General features: G+C 34.4%; 1 protein-coding gene across 2 annotated transcripts in view; it reads right to left on the bottom strand.

Annotated features, from left to right (window-relative positions):
• Window positions 1–900: 900 nt before the first annotated feature.
• The window catches only part of SLCO1B3 (solute carrier organic anion transporter family member 1B3), a 62,492-nt gene continuing 49,676 nt past the window's right edge, over window positions 901–13,716 (bottom strand). The window contains exons 14-16 of one of the 2 annotated variants that reach the window (XM_037845245.1): window positions 11,013–11,077; window positions 7,770–7,887; window positions 901–4,378 (exon numbers count right to left, since the gene is read on the bottom strand). In XM_037845245.1, the coding sequence (XP_037701173.1) occupies window positions 4,171–4,378; window positions 7,770–7,887; window positions 11,013–11,077 (391 nt within the window). In that variant the 3' untranslated portion in view covers window positions 901–4,170. The other variant, XM_037845246.1, reaches the window with a different exon arrangement.

Genomic DNA, 13,716 nt, shown 5'->3' on the forward strand with positions numbered 1-13,716 from the left:
GAAAACAGTCATTGGATTTAGGGCCCACCCTAATTTAAGACCTCACCTTAACTAATTACATCTGCAAAGGCAGTTACCCTAATCTAGTATGAATTTACATTAACTGATTACATCTATAAAGACCTTACCTTAATCTGGTATGACCTCACCTTAACTAATTACATCTGCAAAGACCTTACTTCCAAACAAGGTCACATTCTGAGGTTCTAGATGGACATGATTTTAGGGGAATGCTAGTCAATCTAGTACACTAAATAAGTTGTAGACCATAGAATTCAAGTGGTGTCATTTTATTAGAGAATATATATACACAGAAAACAATTGCAGAACAACAAATAAAAGCACAAGGTAAATTCAAACCCTATGCGTATGTGGTGAGTCACTAAGTAATCGGAATTTTTTATGTAAGTTTCCTTTTCAGGTCTTGGTGGGAAATGATGACCACAGATTGATGGAAAGAAAAAAAAATCCACTCCTGTTTGAGGGAATAATACAAGCAAATATAAGAATATCTCTTTTGATGCTGGCTACAGTTACAGCTGTTACTTAGCCAATGAAATGATGGCAGAGGCCTGCTAAATGGGAAAGTTTTCCCTTACTAAATAAAAAGGCAAAGTCTTTTGAGAAGACATTTTGGTCTTTCTCCTTCTTCCTTCCTGGACTGTGGAGATTAGGCCCATAGGAACAGTAGGATTTTATAACCAAGAGGCAACAAGCGTAGACATGAAAGGCAACACCTGGAGGATAGCAGAAGAAAGACAGCTGGAGCCTGGATACCTGATGCAGCACTGAGCAGCTGCCCCAGCAGGAACAGAGCTAGGTTTTGAGAAGGTCTGAAGTTTATAAGGGTTGAGCAGAGGGCTCTTTAAGAAAAAAAAAATCAAAATTATAAATACAAAATGAGTTTAAAATGTGAATATTTATTTAGAATAAGAAAAGAATCACAACAAATTCCATGTGATAAGATTCAGGACACAATCATGATTTTTAAAAATACAGCAATTATAACTAAATGGAAAATATTAAAACATTTCCCCCTTGTATCAGAATTGAGAAGATAATGCCTCCTATCTCTGAATGTCTCAGGCAGGGAAATAAGGGAAGAAAACACACTAAATTTGTAAGGAGGAAAAAAGAAAAAATTGAAACTGTCAGTGACATGTTGTATAGGAAATCTAGAAGTTTCTATAAACTATCGAAATTAAGTAAATTTAGCAAGCTCAATGGCTACAAGGGAAATATAAAAAATCAAATGTGGTTTTTCATATACCAGTAACAATTAAAAACGATATTAGTAAAGCATGACATTTAACATAACATCAAAACACTTAAATTCTAGGAATAAATCTTATAAAAGATGTTCCAAGACCTCCCTCTACCTCTCAAACCACAAAACGTTATTCAGAGAAATTAAAGACCTATATCAAGTTATTGACTGAAAGACTTAACTTTGAAAGGATGTCAGTTCTCCCCCAATTTATCTATGGATTCAGTAAAATACCTTTACTTTTGAGATGTGGAAATTGATGAGATTATTTTGAATTTCAATCTCAAAATCTTCAAAACAACCTAAACACTCACAATCTTATGACCTTAATTGTAGCTATTTTTATTTTTGCGTGATGTTTTTAGTTCTTATTTATAAAATTCCCATGTCATATGACTAATTTTGGGGGTTCAGCTATTTATTCCCTCATTCATTCATTCAAAAGTAGTTATAAAAGCACCTGCTGTGTGTCAGGCACCAAGCTAGATGCTGGGAATAAAATAGGTGGGTGAAAATGAATTCAATTCCTACCTTCCTGGAACTTCCTGAAGGAGACTCATAGTTATACATGGAAAATTACAATTTTGATAAATGCCATGTTGCTATGAATATATTTGGAAGATGTTAACCAGCAAAGAAGTCAGAGAAGTTGGAGGAATGGCAATTGAGTTTAGATCTGAATACTGAGCAAGAGTTAAATAAGTGGAGAAAAGAAGTTTTCATGAGAAAGAAATACCACATGTGGTCAAAGGCCCCATCGCATGGAAATGGTTGGGAGTGTGAAGACAAGCGTGAATAATGGTACTTCAGTTTATACACCCAAGTCTTTTTTCATCAAAAGAAAGCATTTTTCCTTTATGTCTTTAACTGATTCTTCCTTTTCAGTTTTGATTTCTTCCTCAAAAACAGATTTCTTAGGTTGAGGGATTGCTTCTCCACTATATCATCTACCTTTTTTCATTATTTGCCTCTTTGTCCTTTTCTCCTATATTTTTGGAGATTTTCAAATATAACTTATTCATCATTGATTTGATTTTTTGGCCATTATCTTCTTTTACCCTTATCCAATGCACATTTTAATTATAGTGTTGCATTATTTTGCTTCATTGCAAATGTTCCTCATCTTACTCATTTCTCTGTTGAATTTATCCTCTTTTAATCTCTAGGATTTATATTTTATTATTATAAATGTCATTGGATTAGGTATTAACATTCATTCTGGATTTTTGGATTCTGCTGTAGATCACATAATCTGAGGTATATTTTTATTGTTCACTGCACATATATTTATACATGTTAACTTATAGCATTTTATAACTTTATAACATTTTATAATTTAATATTGTTAAGTTCTGTCTCCTTCTTTAGTGTGTGAGATCCATAATGTAGAGTCATTTTTTTATTCTTACCATTGTATTCCACATTACCTGACAGATAGTTGGCACTCAATAAAAATTGTTGAATAATTAAATCTTCAGGGATTTGACTTTATTTTCTTTGCAGGGTTTAAAAAATAGCTTCATAATTTTTTCTTTTTATCTACTTTTTAATGACACAAGACCCCATTAGACTTGTTATGTACCAACCTACCGTGTGAGTGGTTTTTCCAAATTTCTCTTTGCATGATTAGAGAATTTTTTCTTGGGTCTATGACTTGAGATAGGTTAATATGTATAACTACAAGGCCAATTCCCAGTCTCTAGCAACCATTCATGTTCTGTGAGTTTGCTATCCTCGGGTATACCTTCTCTTACTGTGTGGCTTGGTTTTCTGTATCTGTTTCAAGGGCTCATCACATCACAAATGGAATGTTACTTAGAGGGGAATGTTTAGGCTCCATAACAGCTGTATTGAATCAGAATGGCCTATGATAGTATTTATTTTTTAAAAGTTTCATGGGTGATTCTAATGGAAATAAAATAAAATAAACTGCTTTTAATCGATTGAGAATCTCCACAATTGACAATAGAGCTGCTGCCTCTAGCAAATGCAATATTTAAATATTTGTTCTTATTTATACTAATTCTCTCCTACTATTTTGACAGAATTGGTGGCAGGGAGAGTGGAGAGGTACAATAAAAATGAAATAACAGCAAACAACATACAATAGAGTGACAGTTGAGAAATTATCTAGTGAAGATTTTACTTTTCCTAGAGCGCAGACAGAGGGAATGAAGGCATATCTTTAAATGGACTTTGTTTTCTCAAGTCAAAGTCTGTGTTTCCTTAATCTATCTCCATGGACCAATAGAAACTTAACATATTCTGTAATATGTTGTCTGACAACATATTTAGTTTGCAAATTTTAAATTATTGCTATTGCTTTACCAGTATTTCAGTGGAGATAGGAAGATGCATCAGACAACAAACACAATTTTAAATGATACATTAATAAAGTCTGTGAAAAAAATGACTTAATACATAGATGACAGAAGTCATGATAGCATAATCCTCCATCTGGCAAGCCTTCTGACTTGAGTAACATGGTCCAAACTGGATTAAAAAAAAGTTATTTAATTTTTCTTCTTATTTAGGCTGTTTTTTCTCTTCTTTTTTCACCTCTCCCCAATTTCTAGCCATTGTTTTCATTGAGTTACAATTATCTGAGCAAATACTTTTTCTTCTGTTATATACTAACCATTCCTCTCATTTTACATTTGTGGGTATTGCATTTTCTGATTTTAATTACAAATGTTTATTCATATCAAAACAATAGGATTCCTATTCCTTTTTATTTATAGTTTGTTTCATGTATTATCATAAGCAAAAGAGTGTGGGAATTCTCAGTGAAAGGACCAGGAACTTCTGCTCAAAAATAACATCCTATTGAATCAACTCAATGTTGGTTGGAAATACACCAGCAACCAGCAGAAGAGTTGTTTCTTTTTTTCCTTCTCTTTAGTTCACAATTCACTGTCTTCTCCAGCAGAAGGTTCAAAATGTCTGTTATTATTTAAGGGTTCTAAGTTTGTTTCATCCAGGACTTTTCCTCCATTTTCTGATGCCTTTGTATCTTTTCCTTGATATTTTTTCTTCATGACAAAAATGAATATAGCATATAAAACAATCGCAGGGAATCTTAAACCCGCCCTCAAGCCCAAGAAAGTATATCTGTGAAAAGAGAAAAAAAAAAAGGTAGATTTTTATTTTAAATTGTGTGGAACAATTTTCAATGTTGTTCTCTAGTATACAGAAGACATCAAAAGAAAAAAAAATGTTTGAAATTATACATAAAAATAAGAAGGCAGAAATTAAAGTGATTCTTTTCCTTGGGGCATGTGGCAGATTGAAGTATGTACCCCAATTTAGACATGTTCTTAATCTTATTCCCTTCCCTGGGGAGTGAACCCATTGTAATTAGAACCTCTTGATTGCACAGGTGTGGCCCACCTGAATGAGGGTGGGTCTTACTCTGCATTGCTGGAGGCTTTATAAAGATAAGGGACGGAAGCTGGAAGCCAGAAGCCAAAAGAGCAGCTGGAAGCCAGAAGCCAAAAGAGCGGGGAGAAAGATGTTTCCAGGTAATGTGAGGCAGAGATTTGAGCCAAGGAACTCCAGGACTGCAGCAAACCAGCACGAGAGCACTAGTATCCGGACAGGAAGTTTGGTCTTGACAATGCCTTGATTTTGGACTTGTAGCCTCAGAAACTGTGAGTTAATAAATGTTTATTGTTTAAGCCAGTCCACCATACGGTATCTGTCATAGCATCCCAGCAAACTAAGACAGGGCATTAGAAGTTTTCGATTTTTTTTAAAAAAGGATTAAGCCACAGAAACTAAAAGTGGTTAATGATTTAACCCATTGCTTTCCATAAAGTATGGGTGTGTTTGGAATGTTTAGCTTTCGCAAAAGCAGATTAGCTCATCTGTAATGGGAATAGATATTAAAGTGAACTGACTGTGAAATAATCCAACTGAATCGATTTTAATTGAACTAGAATCCAATATTTAGGTTTTGGGCTAAATGTAATACACTAGGTTGTGCTGTGTGTAGGTCTCTGATAAAAACAACATAAAATTACCTTGCACATACAGTCTATCCCTGGGATTCTCAACTTAATTGCACATTAGAATTACCTGAGGAGACTTGAAACCTCTCAGGCCCAGGCCATGCCAATTGACCAACGAAATCAATCTCTGAAGGAGGTGTACAGAAGTCACTAATTTTTAAAGCGCTCCAGGTGATTTCAATGTGCAGTAAAGATGGATAACCTAGATATAGTAGATTAGAAAGAGCTGGCCCCATGCCATACTTAACTAAATATTGCCAAGTTTTATGCAAAAAATACTATGAATGATTATTAGTTTTAATTGAAGGTGAATGGAATTCATTATACAATTTGGAGCTGTTTAAGCTTAATTTTACTAAAATTGCAACTGAATGTTGTGGTATACTAAATACGATGAAAGAAATGTAAGGAAAGCCTTCACGTGTATTTGACCCATGTTTGAGTTATGTCTAGCAATTATATACCACTGTTAAACTCTTCAAAATTACCATTGGTATCAAGAAAAATGAATATAGGATGTCTGGTTATGCAGAGGTAGGTTTAAGATTGAGATAATAATGTAGATTTTTACTCCCTGGCTTAGGAATTGTTGATATTATTGTGTCTATGCTAGATAAAATGAATGAAACAATTATCAGGTTACCCAAAAGTATTAAATTAAAAAAAGCCTAAGATGATCAGTTAACATTTTTGTTTTGCATTCATTGGTGAATATGCTACTTAAAAAAAAAAAAAAAACACACCTTGATTTAACCTAAATCTTGTCTGAAGGACAGGGAGCAAGTATGATCAAAAATGGTGTTAGGGTATCCGTTTATACTGAAACTAGAAAAAACATCTCAATTTTATGTTAAGACTTGGGCTGGATAATCAGTGCTTCAGGGAAAACTCTGAGGAGCATCTTGCCAGGGACCTTGGAAATGAGTGATGATTTCAATTAAAGATAAAAAAAATACACTTTCATAAAATAAAGTCACTAAGGTAAATTTATTGATTTTTCCATTGTAGTTTCTTTCATGCTTTTAACCTTAGAAAATCTTTTCCCATCTTGGGAGAGATTTTCTATAATTAGAATTCAAAAAATTTTTGAGCACTTCTGTGAGGGTAATGAGCACTGCTTCACTAGAAGGATTCAGAAAGGAGATAGATGTGTATCTGTTGGGGATGTTAGGGAATATACATACATAGGTGGAAAGTCTTTTCATTAAATTTCATCCAGGGATCCATCCTGAACTAGGAGGCTTCCCCCACTTTTAAATAAATGATAGCATACTCCACATATATTCTTGCTTTTCCTTTCCTTCATGTGGTACTATGTGTTGAAGATGTTTCCATATTAGTAAATAAACAATTTCTACCCCCCCCCCTTTTTTTGAGATTTCAGAGTATTAATTTGCTTGGGTATACCATTGTATGTTTAATTGGCCCCTTATTGAGGGACAATTAGGTTGTTTCCAATAGTTTGCTATTGTAAACAAGGCTGCAATGTACATATGTACAACCTTATATGTGTCATCTTGTACATTTGGGAGTATATTTGTAGGATAAATTCCTAGAAGTACTATTGCTGGCTCAAAGTATGTGGTTTTTTCCAATACGGTGTGCAATTAGCATTTTTGATTGTTGAAAATCTGGGTGAAAATCATATCTTAGTATAATTTTAATTTGCAATTCTATTATAAATGAATTGAGCATCTCATATATTTAGGACATTTGCTCTTTGAGATAGTTGCAAATTCTTTTACCAATTTGTCTTTTGTCTTTTAACTTTGCTTAAGAAAAGTCTTGTGGTGAAGAGTTTTAAAAAATTTTTATTATCAACTTTTTTCCTAGTATGGATTTGGGAGTTTAGTTTATATATAGATATATTCCCTGCTTCCTATATAATTAAAAGACATTCTACCATGGTTTCTACTAATACTTTGTGGTTTCCTGTTTTAAATGTATCTATTTGATTAAGCTGCAGTTAACTTATATTTGAGGCATGAGGTATCACTGTAACTACTTTCTTTCCAGATGGCCATCTAGTTATCCTCACATTATTTAAAGATTATTTCTCCCTATGAGTAGACTTATGCCTAGAGCCCCAGCTGGCCATTCTGTGTCTTTCTAGAGAAGCCAGAGTCCATTGAAGTAGAGTTGTTTTTAATATGAGGAGAGGTTTTGGAAACAAAGAAAATGTGAGTACAACTCCCAGTTCTTTTGTTATTAGCTGTATGACTTTGGGCCAGGAATGCCTTCTCCATGAGTCTTAGTTTCTTCATATGTAAGGAAAAAGTAGAGAACTATCCATCTCTACATTGCCTATGAATAATAAAAGTGAGATACCAGATTGCCTGACACAATACTGAATAGAAAGTAAGTGCTCATTAAATGGTGCCTATTATTATAAATATTATTATTATAATGAAAATGCTATCTCATTCTTTAGGAATCATTGCAGTCAAAGGAAAAGAAAAATCAATGAATGAATTATATTCATGGCAACTTACCCATATAATATGGAATTATATATCCTGCATGCCCCTGGCTTCCCACAGCTGTCAATGGACCACTTCATACATACTTTATCAATCAGAGCCCCAAAATATATTGGAGCTAGAATTCCTCCTGCAATGTGATATAAGGAAATGTCAATTTAAGGATCATTTTTCAAAAATACCTGGGTGATATTTCATGTCCCTATATTTACTAAGTAAATTAATTTTGTTTTCTAGAAATTCATGAAGACCCATTACCTAGGTATAAATATAAGTTTCAAGGACTAATGTAGTTTTATTGGAAGTACAGTATCTCATACTAAAATTGGTTTGCTGTTTATACATCTTTATTTTCTAAGTTAAGAATAAAGCTAAGGGAAATAGCTTTAGAGTTACTTAGGAACTGTTTTTAATTAACTATTAATTCTCTTTACAAAAAGCTGCTCAAGTACAATATTTTTTATGTTCACATTTTATTGCTAAATAACTCAATTACCTTTGATCATTAATCAATTATATAGCAGAGACCCAAGATTAAAGCTGAGGAAATGGAACAGTCAAGATAAAAAAAAGGTGAAGTTGTAGATTAAGTAAAAGCTGAAAAATTTGGAGGACTCGCCCAATTTCATGGCCTACATCTACCCAAGAATCATGGTTATTAGGAACCTCAAATGTTCAAACTTTATAATCATGTCATAAACATCTTTTTATCTACTCTTGCCCCCTTCCTACAACCCAGTGTACATAAGGAAGGAGGAACATTAAATGCCCATACACTCTGTTCTTCTATAATATCAATTATCTTAAGCCTGATTGTTTAAAAGGAGAATGTTATCAGTAAAACATGGAAGTTACGTTGTTTCATATGTAATGCTTCGTAGATAAGGAGAGCTGGAATATTGGGAGTAAAATTATAACTTCACAAGTAAAGGAAAATCTCTGAGCTCAACTGCTGAAAAGGCAGGTGGGTTTTTTTGGTTTGTTTTTTGTTTGTTTTCAGCTCAATTTTAAGAAAACTAAAAAGCCAGTGGTTGCACCGGGGACCTCCCACATAGAGAAGAACAGGCCCAGTGCTGCAGAGGGCTAGGCTCCTGGAAGGATGTGCTTCCTTCTTGGCTCAGAGTCCCACTTCCTTCTTGGTGTCATTAGAGCTCACAACCCATCACTGTCTCTGTTGATTGTGTGTATTTTAATATTGCCTGAAATGGCTCCCCAACTTAGGCCCTGTGGTGCTGAATTTTGTTACTGTTTGTGTTCTGATCACTGTTTCATAGGTTTTCAGTGGTCTGTCCCTATCTCAATTTCTATTTTGACATGATAATATAGAATGAAATGCTTTCCAGGAACATATATGTTTCCATATAGCAAAAGTGCCAAACTGCTTTTACTGCTATTTTAATAAATTCCAAGGTTGACTCTTAGTTATAAGCGTAGGTAATTTGAGCAAAATTTGGGGGGAAATGCTAGTAGAGTTCTATTTTTCAGATGGAGGAACTAAAGTATTCGTGGTTTTGCTTTGTTGATTTTGGTATTTCGATGAATGATTTTCAAATTTTATTATGTTACAGAAAAAATTGATAGTGATTCATATTTCACAATTTTACTAAATCCATTTACTTTTAATCAGTCTCTGAAATTTCTGAGAAATCTTCAAATGACAGGAGCTGGTATATCAATGTACCTGAGGAAAACTGGTTTTGAGGCACTGGGTGAGAAACTGGCAAGTTTCTACAAATTACGGGCACCCTTTGGAGTATAAAAAACATATGCCAACAATTTATTCTCCCATATAATGCCAAAGCGTTTTGTCCTAACTTAATTAATTTAATGCTTTATGTAACAAAGTTGGCCCTAATCATACTGGAATTTTAAAACTTCTAATAGCCTATTTACCAAATATCTTTTTCAGTTTAATATGCTTGATAGGCCTTCTATGATTCACATATATATTGTATTCAAGATGATCATTTGCTAATTGAAAGTTTGTTACTCTATATTAGCAGCCAGGTTCCATTGTGCCATATGTTAACCACATCCAATTAGGATGTTTGCAATTAGAATGGCAAAATTTCTATTTTATGTATTTCTCATCAAAATACTAGCTATCCAGATTCTGTTTTCATCTGCCAGCTTCTTGGCCTAGGATTCTAGAAGTGAGGTGTCTTCACTGGATCTGGGGGTAGGGAATTACCAGGGTGGGGGGGCGGGGGACAGAAGCTGTGAGATTAGAGAAGCATGGAAGAGAATGCCGGGCAGAGAACTGGGACAGAATCTTGCCGCACCTCCATCTTCACCCCTGTCCCATTTCCTTTATATTTCCTCTGTTTATCTTGAAGGATCTGCGGCCTTCTCCCCAAACATACTTCTTGGACAACTTCTCTATTGTAATTTGGCCACTAAGTTATTCTGTTTTCTCTTGATTCCTCCCACTTCCCTTTCCTTCTGCCATCAGCGTTTGCTCCACACCATAACCACTCCTCTGCTTCTATCACTAAATGAATGGTGTTCTTTTTCTACTTTTTAGGGATAAGCTTATACTTTTCCTAGGTCTCACAAAGGCACACAGACAAAGGTTGTGTTAGAAGTTATTAAACTGCAAACATCAACAGGAATCTGGGGTTAACATGGCAAATGGCAGCAAGAGAGAAAGGATAATTTCCAAAATCACCTTGTTTGACTATTTAGAAATAGACCTGTAACCTCTGGAGTCTTCAGCCCTATGTAAAGCACAATTTCCTGAGACTTATTTAGGTCAGAACACTCCTTTAATCCAAGATGCTCAGTTGCTGGAGCCTTAAGTTTTCATTTCCTTTTACATGTTTGCCTTCTGATAAAGGTTAGCTACCCCAGCTTTAGAGAGCTAGGCAGTGGGAGGTAGGGGCAGTTACTAATTTTCTGTTGTTGTGCACACTCTTGGTCTGACCAGATTCCAAGCTGTCTCCAGGCCTTACCTCCCTCAGTATAGAAGCCAGGCCATCTAAAAGTAGAACTTTAGAGAGCACACATCTTTGTATGAGAAAGAGAGTAATACTAATATGGTGATTCCTTGATTTTAAAAGATTGACTTTAACTAAAATTAATCAAATTCTCTTTTAGGACAATCAGTTTTCCTCTGTCTTATTATTTTTCATTTATTACAAAATGGAAATGATTTTCACTTTTACTTTTTCATAATTGGTAATTAATTATATTCAGTCTTTGAGCTTTGACATGAATACTTATGTCATGAACTTATAATCTATACATTTATCATACCTAGTGATCGTATAGTCAGTGAATGGAAACCCACTGCAAGTGATTTCAGTTCAGGTGGAACATTTCTGAAATAAAATAAAGGCAAACAAGCATTAAACATCTCTAAAATACTAACTTGAGTTCAGTATTAAAACATTTCTCAGTATAGTTGTTTTTCATGATTAAAACGCAAGTGAATAGAAATCTCAAGTAAGTAGTGTACATTATTTAAAGTTTTATTTTCCGTTCTAAAAAGGCAAACACCTGAATGATAGTAATTGTTATTATTCCCTTATTTTTTCACTGTGTTAATGATTTTAAGACATCTTAATGAACATTTTCACATTTGATCATTAAGGAACTCCTATGATATAGTGGTTGGAACAGACTTTGTTTTCCCTGTGAAGATTCCGTGTGGTCTATTCAGTTGATACAGTCCCTATGGATAGAGAAGACACCATTATTTACATCTTCTGTGACCTTAGCAGAGTTCTTTTCACCACCTTATTTCTGTCATTGATGTTAACAGAAAAGTTTACTAATACAATTCATGGATTACATAATACAACCAGGAAGATCAAAAAAGTGATCTGTATTCTAGTTGAGTGTCTTAAAACTAGAGAGATATTAGTATCCTCTCTTAGAAATTTACTCACTCTTGCATTTCGAATGTTATTGCCACAATTCTATTTTTCTGTGTTCAGTAAAGCTGGTGACACTACCATCTTTGCAATAACAGAATACATATCAAGTGAAATGAAATTATTTGACAGTGGGGTGTGGGGCCTGGTGACTGAGGCTCAAAAAGCCCATTTTTGCTGAAATATTAAATTAACAGATATAAAATATTTATTTTTCTTAAACTGCTTGGGTGACAGTTTTAGTCCAGAGAGCCAATTTAGTAGGCTTAATTATTCAGCAAATATGTATTAAGTGCTTCTGATGAGATGCCTCTGATTCTAGTTTTTGTTCTTGAGAATAGAGATAAATGATGTTTCACATCAAATAAGTGACTTAGTTAAGTCATTTAACCTCTCAGTCTCAGTTTCCTGAACTACTAATTGGGGATTATAATGCCTATCTCAAATGTTGGGAGAATCAAATACAATTGCCTAGCATGTGTAAAATTATTGGAGTAGAATAGAACCTCAGTAATTAGTAGATCTCCTGAAATCCTTACTTAAGGGGCCCTTAAGTAAAGAAAATTGAGGTTTAGAGTGCTTGCACTAAATGTAGATGTAAGAACAGGGCAACCATATCTAACAAGTCCAATGTTTGATAAAGGATTCCATTTTCTGAAAGGAAAGGGAAGACTCTCTGTTTAAGCCACACATTGTTAACCTTCTTGTCATTATTAGGCAAAATTCTACATTGTTAAGTAGACAGTTTTTGACACATTGAAAAGAAAATGGAGATCATTAGGAGCCAAAATAGATTTACTACAAACATATCAAATGTGATTTAATTTTAGCAAAAGTTGCCTTACTGGTCAGCAAGGCCGAGTAGGCATGGTGTATCATAATTTCAGCAGAATATATATCTATTTAGGATCTATACAATTTCCAAAAGTATTTTAGAAAGCTTGTAAAATTAAACATGGCAAAATTAAATATAGCCTAATAAAATTTAAAATTAAGCATAGCACATTTATATATTAAAAGAGAAAATAAATTGAAGGTGTTTTGGCAATGCTTTTGCAAAGGGCAGCAAACTTGGCTGAAGGCAGTGAAGCCAGGCCTGTAAGTAAGTGAACTGCTGTTATTAAAAGAGGTGGCTTCTTCTATAAGCAGGATGGCATGAGGAAATCTGGAGGGGAAAGTTAACGTGTCCATCTGACTTTCTCTCTCAGATATCAGCTTTCTCAAGGGGGCTTTTGAGAAGAGGGAGACTGCGGTTCATTTCTGGTTGCATTTTCTGACAAGTGCCTGTGTGCCATTATTCCCTGTTGTTGATTTTTAAAGGGTGCTTTTGGTTTAGACACCAGACACACAAGAGACAAAGGTCAGTATTTGATGTCAACTTGTATTCTCACTCAGGGAGAGGGCTAGCATGTAGGAGAATTGGGGAGACTTGCAGATAGGTCTGATAATTCCCTGAAAAGGGGCTTGAAATCTGCCCAAAGTTTTAGACAACAATCAGTGGCAATGACAATTTATGTGAGTGACACACATATATACCAATAAGCACATACAGTTACTTGCTCACTCATAATGCTCAATGTACACAACTCAAATGCATGCACACCCACACTGACCCACACATATTCACATCCCACCCCCACATGGTCATGGACACACACATACATACGTGTGCACACACACACACACCATTATCAAATAAAATATTTTTCACTGCATTTTTACTCCTACCTCACATTTGATATTGATAAACTGTATATTGATGGCCCTCTCAGGACGGATTCATCACAAAAAGCACCCCATGAAGTTGTGTATCATTTTCTTTTAATTCTATTGAAGAATGTCTTCCAAATACAGTGATTTTTAAATTTGATTAGTGCTCTGTTCTCTCTAAATGACAGCCATCAGGACCTACTGCTTCTTGAGGGGGTTATCAGTTAAGCCTGATAAAATCCTGCCAATAGACAGAATAGGGAGGGAATGTCTTCCTATTTACAAAGGATTGAAAACAAAAAAAAAAGAAAAAAAAAAAAAAAGAAACCTCCAATTCATTTCCTTGCTGATCCAAATCATTGAAATTTAAGTTT

Source organism: Choloepus didactylus, chromosome 8, assembly GCF_015220235.1.
Source record: "Choloepus didactylus isolate mChoDid1 chromosome 8, mChoDid1.pri, whole genome shotgun sequence".
In the NCBI taxonomy this organism is placed as follows: Eukaryota; Metazoa; Chordata; class Mammalia; order Pilosa; family Megalonychidae; genus Choloepus; species Choloepus didactylus.